Source organism: Ictidomys tridecemlineatus, chromosome 11, assembly GCF_052094955.1.
Source record: "Ictidomys tridecemlineatus isolate mIctTri1 chromosome 11, mIctTri1.hap1, whole genome shotgun sequence".
Taxonomy (NCBI): domain Eukaryota; kingdom Metazoa; phylum Chordata; class Mammalia; order Rodentia; family Sciuridae; genus Ictidomys; species Ictidomys tridecemlineatus.
The window spans coordinates 34,100,141-34,113,176 of record NC_135487.1 but is presented as its reverse complement, the minus strand read 5'-3'; the positions used below and the strand labels follow the sequence as shown (position 1 = coordinate 34,113,176).

Below are 13,036 nucleotides of genomic sequence, written 5' to 3'. Positions count from 1 at the left end.
AAGGGCCTAGTGATGGCCAAGAGTAGTGCACAGGCCTGTAATCCCAGCAGCTCAGGAGGCTGAGACAGGAGGATCACGAGTATGAAGCCAGCCTCAGCATAAGTGAGGTGCTAAGCAACTCAGACCATCTTTAAATAAAACAAAATAGGACTGGGGATGTGGCTCAGTGGTTGAGTGCCTGAGTTCAAGCTCTGTACTGCCCCCGCCAAAAAAAGGGATAGTGATGTATATCACACCCCTAGGTTCAATCTCCAGTGTCACAAAATAATAAAAATAAAAAAGTAAAACTTATGAATTTATTTCTGGAATTCTCCATTTAAGATCTACAGACCATGGTTGACTGTGGTTACCTGAAATTATAGAAAGCAAAACTGTGGATAAGGGAGAACTACTGTACTTATTTCCAGAGACTATATGGCCCACAAAGCCAACTTATTTGCTTTCTGGAGAAAAATATCACTGACTTCTAAGTTTATAGGATATCATTACTGATATTGATAACTAGTATATTATTCTCCCTCTTTTTTTTTTTTTTTTGCTACCAGGGATTGAACCCAGGGGCACTGAGTCACTGAGCCACATCTTCAGTCATTTTTATTTCTTCTTCTTTTTTTTTAAAATAATATATCTTTAAAAAAAATCTTTTTGTTTGTTTATTTTTATGTGGTGCTGGGGATTGAACCCAGGACCTCATGCATGCTGGGCAAGTGCTTTACCACTGAGTTATCTCACCAGCCCACATTTTTATTTCTTATTTTGAGACGGTCCTGCTAAGTTGCTTAGGGCGTTGCTAAATTGCTAAGGCTGGTTTTGAACTTGCACTCCTCCTGTCACTGGGATTACAGGCATGTGCCAGTGCACCCATGGCTGCTTTTATCTTTATAATTTCTTTCTTTTTTTCTTTTCTTTTACAATACTGGGGATTGAACCCATGGTTTTGACCACACTCCTAGTCCTATAATTTCATTTTTTTTTTTACTTTATTATTATTTTTTTTAACTTTTATTTCTGTGTTAGTTTTTGTTTGTTTGGGTGAAGAGTTCTTTTCTTTGGTACTGGGGATTGAACACAGGGCCTCCTGCATGCCAGGCAAGGCATCTACCACTGAATCTTTATTTATTTTATTTATTGTTTAGAGATAGGGTCTCACTAAGTTGCTGAGGCTGGCCTCCATCTTCTGATCCTCCTGTCTTAGCCTCCCATATTGCAGAATTGACTGACCTGTAGACAACATGCCCAACCATGTTAGCTATTTGGGTTTTTTTTTTTAATATTTTTTTTTAGTTGTAGATGGACACAATATATATTTTTTTTAATATTTATTTTCTAGTTTTCGGCAGACACAACATCTTTGTATGTGGTGCTGAGGATCGAACCCGGGCCACACGCATGCCAGGCGAGCGCTACGGCTTGAGCCACATCCCCAGCCCACAATATTTTAATTTTATTTATTTTTATGTGGTGCTGAGGATCAAAGCCAAGTGTCTTACATGTGCCAGGCAAGTACTCTACCACTGAGTTACAACCCCAGCCCCTGGTTTTTTTTTTTTTTTTTTTTTTTTAAGATGGGGGGGGCTGGAGTTGTGGCTCAGAGGTATAGCAGTCACCTAGCACAATGGAGGCCATGGGTTCAATCTTTAGCACCACATAAAAATAAAAGTATTAAAAAAAAAAGATAACCCAGAAGATTAAAAATAAATAAATAAAATAAGATCCAGCTGGGTATGGTGGCACATACCTATAATCCCAGCAACCCAGGAGGCTGAGAGAGGATCTTGGGTTCAAAGCTAGCCTCAGCAATTTAGCCAGTGCCCTTATGCAACTTAGCAAGATCCTGTCTCAAAATAAAAAAAATAAATAAATAAAAAGGGCTGGGGATATGGCTTAGTGGTTAAACACCCCTGGGTTCAATCCCTGGTACCAAAAATAAATAATAAGATCTAATATCTATTATGTTTACCCATATATTTGCTATTTCTGAGACCGTATATTCCTTCATATAAATAAGTTTCCATTTGGTATCTTAAGTCTCTTTTTTCTGCAAAACTTCATTTTTTTAAAAAAATATTTTTTAGTTGTCAATGTATCTTTATTTTAGTTATTTATATGTGGTGCTGAGAATTGAACCCAGTGCCTCACACATTCTAGGCAAATGCTCCAGCCCCTGCAAAACTTCTTTTAACATTTTTTCTTTTTGCTCAGTACTGGGGATTACTCCCAGAGTGGCACCACCACTGAGCTACATCCCCACCCCTTTTTATTTTCTATTTTGAGTTGGGTATCACTAAATTACTGAGGCTGGCTTCGAACTTGCATTGCCATCCTCCTACCTCTGCCTCCTGAGCTGCTGGGATTATAGGTGTGCACCACCACACCTGGCCTCCCTAGCCCTTTTTAATTTTTATTTTGAGGTAGGCGCTCACTAAGTTGTCTAGGCTGGCCTCAAGCTTGTGATCTTCCTGCTTCAGCTTCCTGAGATATTGGGATTACAGGTGTACACCACTGTGCCTGTGAGGGTTTTTTAATTTGTAATAATTAAAACTTTAACATACTCACTGCCATCCAATATTCAGTTGATCCCAAACTGTCCTTAAAAACAAAAGGATTCAGTTCAAATTCACTTGCATTATCATTTTATCTCTTTGAATCTAAAAGTTCTTCAGTTTTTTCTTGACCTTCAAAACCTTGACAAAAGTTAAGGATTATTTTGTAAAATGCCCAATTTTGTAGAATGACCTTTGTCAGCTTTCATGTAAGCTATTCGCCAGGTTTCTCCAGTTTACTTTCTCCTTTTATAATTCATTAGTATTCCCTTCCACACCAAAACTTACAACCAATTTAATTATTTGCATAATTATGGATTAATGGACTTTTCTTCAACAGGTTATAATCCAGTAATCTTTGTATATTTGGTGCTCATACTGTGTAGATTTGGCTAATGGTTTCTGTGTACCTTTAACAGACCTCGCCCTATTCCAGCACTTCCTCCTTCCTGGAACAAAATATTCATTTATACTTCCCTTGTCCCAGCCCTAGAATCACCCATTCACCCATTCTTCCAAAAAGCCTTGGTTCCTTTTATTGGAGAATGAAGTCCTTTTTGAGGACAGAGCTAAGGAATATATATATTCCCTACATATACTCATACTAGCATCTGTATTTATTCACTAAATAAATCTATTATTTTTAGTTCCTATCAATACCTCAGGATTTTGTCCTTTTCCATGTTTGTAACTCCACTTTTTTATTGCTAGCTCCCATTATCCTTCCGATGTATATAACCAATCTTACACTGCCAGCACAATTAACCCAGGTGCCTTTTCTCATCCGATTGGATGCCAGTAACCCTCCTCCCACAACCTCTTTACTCTCCTTGGTAAGTGCTAGGGAATGAATCCAAGGGTGTTCTACCACTAAGCTACATCTTCAGCCCTTTTTATTTTTTTGAAACAGGGTCTTACTAAGTTGCCCAGGCTAGCCCTGAACTTGCAATCCTATTTCAGCTTTCCAAATAGCTGGATTATGGGAATGTGGTACTACAGCCAACTGAAAAAGACTTTTTTTTTTTTAAAGTAACCTTGTGGGGCTGGGGTTGTGGTTCAGTGGTAGAGCAATTGCCTAGCATGTGTGAGCACTGGGTTTAATTCTCAGCACCACATATAAATAAAAACCAGGTGGCAGTGGCACCCACAACTCAGGAGGCTAAGGGAAGAGGATTACAAGTTCAAAGCTACCCTCAGCAACTCACCAAGGCCTAAGCAACTTAATGAAACCCTCTTTTAAAATAAAAAAAAGGGCTAGGGATGTGGCTCATGGCTGAGCACCCCTGAGTTCTATCCCTAGTACCAAAAAACAAAATAAAAAGCTCTCAAAAGTGAGATAAGAGAAACTTTTGTATGAACAAGAATTTTAATATTGAGTAATTACTATTTATGACAATGATATATAAAAAAAGTATCACTAAGAGATACATGGCAGGTGATGGGTACATGGGGGTTGATTATTCTCTTTGTATGTAGTTAAAAATTTAAAAAAAAAATTCTGCAGGTGTGGTGGTGCACACCTGTACTCTCAGCACCATGGGAGGCTGAGGCAGGAGGATTACAAGTTCAAAGCCAGCCTTAGCAACTTAGCAAGGCTCTAAGCAACTCAGCAAGACCTGTTTCTAAAAAAAATATATAGAGACTAGGATTGTGGCTCAGCGGTAGAGCGCTCGCCTAGCACGGACAGGACCTGGGTTCGATCCTCAGCACCACATAAAAAAATAAAATAAAATAAAGGCATTGTGTTGTGTCCATCTACACCTAAAAAATAAATATAAATAAAATATATAAAAGGGTTGGTGATGTGGCTTAGTGGTTAACCGCCCCTGGGTTCAATCTGAGAAAAAAAAAAAAATCTAAATTAGGGAGGTAGCTTGCTAGCAGAGCACTTGTCTAGCATGTAAAAAGCACTGAGTTTAAAAGCCTAGCACTGCAAGAAAAAGAAAAAAAAATTAAGTATTTCTGCACTGGGGAAAAAATAAAGACTAAATTTTGAAAAAAGGACATGAGGCAGATCTGCAGATCACAGGATTTTTATTAAAATGCAATCAATTATACAGATGCTACTTGCCTAAAGCCAAAATCCATGAGGTTCACATGAACTTACAGTTATACAAATTAGAAAACAAATGCATGTTCAAAACCACAAGGAAATATCCTGATGCCCCGTGATGAAGGCTGCAGTGATTGAGAGTGCACATTTATTTCAAGCTATTAAACAGTTTGTGGGCCACCTAGATGGAAAGAACAGAAAGTTATCAGTTGGCAGTTTTAATGTCATGGCTTGCAAGGAAGGTCCTTCATCACCTGGAATAGTACTGACTCCTTTCTCATCATTCCCTTTATATAACTGAGATAATGAACTCCCTTCAGTTGCCTCAGTTGATCCCTTCTATCTGGAATCCTCCCATTTTCATCTTTATTCTTTAGAACTGGCATGTCATTTCCTGCAAGGACCTAAATCCCCTAACACCACACAAATCTGCCCTTCCTGCCTTCCTTACAGAAACTCAAACTTCCTATTCCAATGATAACATTTACTTATTAATTCAACAAAGATTTATAGAACACCTACTCTATGATAGGTATTGTTCTAAGTGCTAAGTTATAACTTAACAAAACACCATGTCTCTGTTGTTTACAGAACATAGAGTAATGAGGGAATATAATAAGCACATAAATAAGGCAGCTTCTGATAGTGGTAAATGTTACAAGGAAAATAAAATGGGGGAAGGGTATGAGGTGAGACAGTTTGAAAGGGGGGGGGGTGTCGTCAGTGAATACCATTCTGAGGTTATAATCATTCCTAGATTTATCTATGTTGTAGCATGTTCAGTACTTCATTTTTTAAAAAAACTGTGGTAAAAATACACATTTACTATTTTCATGGTTTTATAAATGCATTCCTCTGGCATTAAGTACAGGTACACTGTTCTGCAACCAATGAGCTCCATAACCTTTAAATTTTCCCAAACTGGAATTCTACTCATTAAACATAACTCTACATTTTTCCTCCTCACAGATCTTGTCTACCACCCTTTATTTTCTGTCTCTGTGAATGTGATACCTTAGATACCACAGTGGAATGATAAAATCTTTTTTTTTTTTTGGTGCTAGGCATTGAACCCAGGGGCACTTAACCACCCAAGCCACATCCCCTTTTTGAAAATATTTTGAGACAGGGTCTCACTCAATTGCTTAGGGCCTTGCTAAGTTGCTGAGACTGGGTTTTTTTTTTTTTTAGTTTTAGGTGGACACAATATTATTTATATTTATGTGGTGCAGAGGATTGAACCTAGTGCCTCATGCATTCTAGATGAAAAATCTACCACTGAGCCACAACCCCAGCCCCCAAAGGCTGGGTTTGAACTCGAAATCTTCCTGCCTCAGCATCCGAAGTTGCTGGGATTACAGGCATGCACCGCTGCACCTGGCTAAAATATTTGTCTTTTATGATACAATTATTTCATTTGCCATAATGTCTTCAAAGTTCAGGCATATTGTAGCATGTGTCAGTTTCCTTTTTTTAAGAGGAATTGCCAGACTGGCTACAAAATTTACATTGCCACCAGCAGTGTGTTAGGTTTCTCATTTCTCCACATCCTCTCCAATGTTTATTACCTGGTATGTTGATTTTTTTGTTTTGTTCTATTTTTGCAGTGGTAGGGATTAAACCCAGGGCTTTGTACATGCTAAATGAGTGCTCTACCATTGAGCTATATACCCCTAGCCCTCTGATTTGCATTTCCCTAAAGGCTAATGACGTTAATCATCTTTTTTATTTTTTATTTTTTTGCTGCTAGGGATTTAACCCAGGGCATCTCACATGCTAAGCAATATACCTCTGAGCTGCACCACAGGCCATGTCAAACATCTTTTCATATACCTACTGACCACCCAGTCAGTTTTTGTGTGTGTGTGGGGGGGGGGGTGAGGGGAGAGCAAGGTACTGTGGATTGAACTCAGGGGCACTCAACATGAGCCCTATTTTGTACTTTATTTAGAGACAGGGTCTCACTGAGTTGCTTAGTGCCTCGTTTTTGCTAAGGCTGGCTTTGAACTCGTGATCCTCCTACCTCAGCCTTCCGAGCCACTGGAGTTACAGGCAGGCACCACCGTGACCGGCCCAATCAGTTTTAATAGAAGCAACCATATCAAACTGCTTACATGAAATTTACTTAAAATACCTTTCTGTATAAGAAAAGAGTCAAGCCCAAATCTGCTTTTAAAATAAATAAATAAATGACCAACTACTATGTACTGTTATGTACAAGACACATTGAAGGATATAAATTAACAGACTGTTACTTTAGGGTACAAAACAACCAGTTGCAATGGCACACCCTGTAATCCCAGGGACTCAGGAGGCTGAGGTAGGAGGATTCAAAGTTTGTGGCCAGCCCTAGTAACTTAGTGAGACGCTGACTCAAAAGGGGGGCGGGGGGGGGGGGCGGGTAAAAAGAACTGGGGGGGGGCTGGGGTTGTGGCTCAGCAGTAGAGTGCTTGCCTAGCACAAGCCCTGGGTTCCATGCAAGGCCCTGGCTTCCATCCTCAGTACCACTCAAAAATAAATAAAATAAAGGTATTGTGTCCAACTTCAACTAAAAAATAAATATTAAAAAAAGAAAGAGGGCTGGGTTTGTGGCTTACATGTGTGAGGCACCAGGTTTGATTCTCAGCACCACATATGAATAAATGAATAAAATAAAGGTCCATCCACAACTAAAAAATATTAAAAAAAAAAAAAAAGAAAAGAAAAAAGAATTGGGGATGTAGTTCAGTCGTATAGTGCCCCTGCATTCAATTCCCAGTATCAAAAAATACAAATAAAAATAAAGGACTAAGGATATGGTTAATTTTGATTGCCCCAGGTTCAATCCCACCTACCAAAAAGAGAAAAAGGTACAAAAATCAATGGGCATGGTGGTGCACGCCTGTAAGCTTAGCTACTTGGAAGGTTAAGGCAGGAGGACCTAAGTTCAAGGCCAACCTAGGCAACTTAGTGAGATCCTATCTTAAAAAATAAAAAGGGCTACAGTTATAGTTCAGTGGTAAAGCACCCTTAGATTCAGTCCCCAGTAATGGGGGGGGGGGCACAAAATCAGAACTGTAGGTATAATTCAGTAGTAGAACACTTGCCTAAGCAGGCAAAGGCCCTGGGTTTGATCCCCAATACTACAAAACAAAACAACAACAAAAAAAACAAAACCCAGCTTTCTTACTATGTAGCAGTACACATTAATATATCAATTTTTAATTAATTAATTAATTAGTTAACATATATGTGGTGCTGAGGATCGAACCCAAGGCCTCACATATGCCAGGCAAGTGCTCTACCACTAAGTCACAACTCCAGCCCCATCTTTTTTTTTTTTTTTGAGTCTCAGCTTCTATTTGTAAAATGGCATAATGATAACTATCTCCAGTATAAGTGGTAATGATTTAGGTAAGATTATATAAAATGTTTGGCATTGTACTTGACATACTGCTATCTGGGAAGACTGTCAGCACCAAATGTCCCTGACCATTGTAAGCTTTCTACTTCCTGACTTCAAACTGACTTACACAGTGGTCCCTTGCATGCAAGAAGTCAAAGAGCTCCTCTGTGCAATCCTCTTCTGTCTGTGATCGGGAGGATACACGCTCATCACAGAGCTCTAGGCGCTCCCGGGCCTTTATACATTTCTCCAGCTGCTCGCATTGCTCTCTCACTGTTGTTAGGGGATCCTGAAAGACAGAGAGAGAGAGAGACAGAGAGAGAGAGAGAGAGAGAGAGAGAGAGAGAACAAAATGGAGGATATAGGAGAGATACACCAAACACACATGCTTTGCTAATATAACCACCAAACCAAGGTGCTGCCTCTGAATTACCGTGCAGAAGGCCAGCAGGCAGAGCCACACTGCTGCCAGAAAGGGCAAAATGGGGTCTCCCATTCAATTCTGATGCTAAGTAGTAGGGAAAAGTTTCACATTCCTGCCTTCCAAGGTTGTCAGTATGCACTGAAAGCCTCAGTCCTATCTGAAAAACAAGGTGGTAAAGGAAACCTGGCCAAACTTGAAGTAGCTCTATTGGAGGCTTTACTCATTAACACAGCATTTTAGTGTAAGTTATGTCTAAAATTTCAATTTCCCTTGCCTGAGAACCAGGCCTATTCCACCCCAGCTACCCAGTTAGAAAGACCATGCTAACACAGAGAACAATTCAGAAAAGTTCCTTCCAGAGTTTTTTATTAAACCACACATAGCTTCCTAGTGTGACCAAAGAAGCCCCAAGACCAAATTTACATACACACTCCCAAACACTCCATTACAAAGTAGTGTTAAAGCTTTATTCCACCCTGTTATTCAAGATGTCATGTAAAGATTCTTTAAAAATGTCCTCAGTTTTTCATAAAGCTCAAATTTCTTGCTTTTATGAGATGGGTCCAAACCTAAGACAGCTCTTACCACTAATTCCTCCTCTTCCTCTTCTTCCTACAAAAGGAAAACAAAATTAATGTCAGCCGCAATTTTATGACATACATTTTCCCAATCATATTGATGTTATAATTACTGAGAATAGATATATTAATCATGTTTTTTTAAATTTTCTGTATTTTACAAAATTTTGACTTTTTAGGAATCTTGCTAATCTGAGAGCTAATCCTGCCTTCCCAAGGCTAGTTAATTAGAGGAGCATACAACTTGCCTAGAAACACATCTTTCATTCATATGCAACCTAATCAATCCAAAGCCTATATAGCAAACATCTTCCTTTATGTAAGTCTCACACACAAAGTTCCCCTTTCTTAGATCACCTTAAGGCCAAACACAGGGTCAGCCCCCTAGGCTAGAGCTCTCCAAAATTATTCAAACTATCCAATCCCAAACTTGATGAAGCTTGCCTCCACTGCCTCACCCATTCCTTCCACAATACAAGGCTCTGAAACATACTTTTCCTATGATTCCTTCTTCTGCTTACTTCCCTACATAACACCCCCCCACACACACACACACTGTGTGCGGCATTCCCGCTTCTCAGGAACTATAATAAACTCTTTCAAAGGCAGTTGTTTTGCAGGCTGTGGTGGCAATGAACAATGACAGATAAAATAGAAAATGCAAGATGTAATCATTATTATTATATGTGTCAGGCACTATGATGTCTGGCAGTGAGCAAAGAATGTTGAATCACAATCCTGTAGTCCCTGCTACTTAGGAAGCTGAGAGAGAATCCCAAATTTGGGGCCTGCCAAGAAAACACACACATACACACACACACACACACACTCTCTCTCTCACTCTCTCTCTCTCTCTCTCTCTCTCTCACACACACACACACACAAAAGATGGGGGGAGGTGGAGCACTGGAAATGTAACTCAGACCAAGAATGCTCCAGGGTTTAATACTAGTATACACTCCCACATAAAAAAGGCAGTTGTCTTCATGTCTGTCACCTTACTATACCTGATTAAAACAAATCTCAAGAATATTTCACGACACAGTCTTACTTTCGTTACCAAAAACCTAAGTGTGCATGACAGTCTACAGTTTATAAAGCACCTTCATGTCTGTTATGATTTGATTAATTACAACAATCCCTTAAGTAATTCCAGTTTAGAGATCACATACAATAATTAGACATTTTATGATATAGACTCAAGCTGTCAGATGTTTATAATGGGACCAACAGAACTTTTAAGTCCAGAACTGCTAGAAATAGCTAACTTTAGTCCTTACTTTCCAAACCAAATTAGAAGGAAAGCCATTTTTTTCTGGGCTTTGAACTTGAATTTGAAATATGAAAATGCTCAAACCTAAAACTTCTGCAGCCAAAATTTAACCAAAGATGATTTTATGGTCAGTGCTTTTTGGCTTGTGGATCCATATAAGTGCACTAAAGATCTACATAACTCTACTTGATAGCTTGGAAATATCAGGCCCTACCTATTCTGATTCAAGCACACAACTTTAAATTTTTAGGTTAGGTTAGTAACAAGTTGCCCACAGTAGCATCAGCATAGGTCTAAATCTGCTGCAGAGTCAAGTGTGATCAGTATCTCAAGGACTTGTCAGAAATAAGATATTTGGCGGGGTCTGGTGGCAAATGCCTGTACTCCCAGCAGTTCAGGAGTCCGAGGCAGGAGAATCAAAGTTCAAAGCTAGCCTTAGCAACTTAGAGAGCCCCTAAGCAACTTAGACTGTCTCAAAATAAAGAAGAGCTGGGGACGTGGCTTAGTGGTTAAATAGCCCTGGGTTCAATTCCTAGCACCAAAAAAAAAAAAAAAGATATTTGCCTCGCATGCAGGTGTTTATATTTAGGGGAAAGGAAAATATATACATATACATATATATATATATATATATATATATATGAGAAACAGGATCAACAACCATTATGTTTTCAAAATAATACAATCTCCTCTACTATTAGAAGGGATCAAAGCTCACAAAGCTGCAAGTAAAGGGTAAGCTGATTCAACTTTTAAGCAGGTATTTGGTCTCACATTGTCAAAAGTTTTTCATACGGGACTGGGGTTGTGGCTCAGTGGTAGAGCGCTTGACTAGCATGTGTGAGACACTGGGTTCGATCCTCAGCACCACATACAAATAAAATAAAGGTATATGTGTCCACCTACAACTAAAAAATAAATATTTTTTAAAAAGTTTTTCATAAATGTGAAGATGTTATATAGGATGTAAATTCTGATTCTTTTGGGGGGGGGCAGGGGGGTGTTACTTCAGGGGCACTCATCCTCCGAGCCATGTCTCCAGCCCTATTTTGTATTTTATTCAGAGACAGGGTCTCACTACCCTAAGTTGCTTAGCACCTCACCATTGCTGAAGCTGGTTTTGAACTCATGATCCTCCTGTCTTAGCCTCCCCAGCAGCTGGGATTACAGGCATGCGCCACCACACCCAGCTCTGCTTTTTTTTTTTTTTTAAACAAATACTTTTAGTTATAGATGGATGCAATACCTTTATTTTTATGTGGTGCTGAGGATCAAACCCAGTGCATCACATGAACTAGGCAAGTGCTCTACCACTGAGCAACAATTCCTGCCCCTAAATTCTGCTTTTTCATTAAACATTGTTTCTTTCTCTCTCTTTTCTTCTTTTTTTTTGGGGGGGGGATAGGGACAGGGTAACATGGATTGAACTCAGGGCCACTCAACAACTGAGCACAGCCCACCCTTATTTTGTATGTTGTTGTTAGATTGAACCCAGGGGTGCTCTACCACTCAGGCATGCCCCCAGCTCCCTTCCTATTATCTCTTTTAGTTTATTTTGAGACAGAGTCTAGCTAAGTTGCTGAGGCTGGCCTGGAATTTAGGATTCTCCTGCTTCAGACTCCCAAGCTGCTGGGATTACAAGTGTGTGCCACCACATTTTGTTATCTGTGTGTCCTTGGGCATACTTCACTATCCTTTTTTTAAAATATTTACTTTTTAGTTTTAGGCGGATACAATATCTTTATTTTTATGTGGCGCTGAGGATGAACCCAGGGCCTAGAGCATGCTAGGCGAGCGCTCTACCACTGAGCCACAACCCCAGCCCCCCTCTCTCCATGCTTTTTATCTCTTCTGTAAAAATAGCAATAATAATAGTACTTAATACCTCATAAGAATATTATATTGATTGTATTAGTACACACAAAGCCCTGGAATAGTAAGCAGTCAAATATTGATATTAATGATGTCGTCACCATTCAGTCTGGAAAAGAGCTCCCTCTTCCACCACAGAATTATACTGCAAGTTCCTACACTGTCCCCCCAAAATACAACTCCCTCGCCCCAAAGAAACATGGATTGAACTTTTTATTTAGAAAAAGAAAAGAACCACTTTTTCACAGAAACTAATGCAAGGCCACATTCCCGGAACTTCCACAGATGTGGTGTAGGGACTCCTGATCAGAGATGGGGTTAAGACTAGCGTCGGTCCGTTTGGTCCACAAACCTTTAAAATACTCGACTAGCTGAAAACACGAACTACGAAAGTTTAGTCGCTCTTGTTAATCCTTCACCACATTCACAGAACCAGGAAGCCGGGACCCAGAGGGACTAGTCCGCCACCTCTCCAAAAGTCACTCGACAAATATACGGAGGAAGGGTATTTGGAATCAGCTCTCCAGGCCCTACAAATCACAGAGGGCTAACTCTGATTAAAAGGGCCCTGGCTTTTTTGTGTTTTAGCTGGCTAGGTCCTTGGCCTCAGGGCAGTGAAAAGGGTCGAGCCGATCGCCTTGCCTGACCTCTTTGGGATCTCCGGATCCAGTCAGCATCTTTCGCTCGTCCTCCAGGCCCATGTCCGGCTACAGATTCAACACCACCAGCAGAAACAGCGGCACCCACTCCACTTCAGGATCAAGAAGGACTCGTAAGGGTCACTCAGCGGATATCCGGCGATCTGGCCGGAAGTGCGGCATACTATTCGTAGACGTGAACACACGCTCGAATTGGCTTGTACTACCCGTTAAAGGCAGGAGGTAGGGGGAACTAATATTTACACCTAA

General features: G+C 40.0%; 1 protein-coding gene across 2 annotated transcripts; it reads right to left on the bottom strand.

Moving 5' to 3' along the window:
• Nucleotides 1-4,560: 4,560 nt before the first annotated feature.
• Nucleotides 4,561-12,936, bottom strand: Uqcrh (ubiquinol-cytochrome c reductase hinge protein). 2 transcript variants are annotated; one of them, XM_078026189.1, is made up of 5 exons: nt 12,776-12,905; nt 8,991-9,017; nt 8,415-8,562; nt 8,109-8,270; nt 4,561-4,777 (listed from the first exon to the last, which is right to left on the bottom strand). In XM_078026189.1, the coding sequence occupies exons 3-5, from the start codon at nt 8,475-8,477 to the stop codon at nt 4,745-4,747; spliced, it is 258 nt and encodes an 85-aa protein (XP_077882315.1). In that variant the 5' UTR covers nt 8,478-8,562; nt 8,991-9,017; nt 12,776-12,905; the 3' UTR covers nt 4,561-4,744. The 2 variants fall into 2 exon arrangements, with proteins under 2 accessions (XP_077882315.1, XP_077882314.1); XM_078026188.1 differs by lacking the exon at nt 8,415-8,562 and having other exon boundaries at nt 12,776-12,936.
• Between the last annotated feature and the right edge of the window lie 100 nt (nt 12,937-13,036).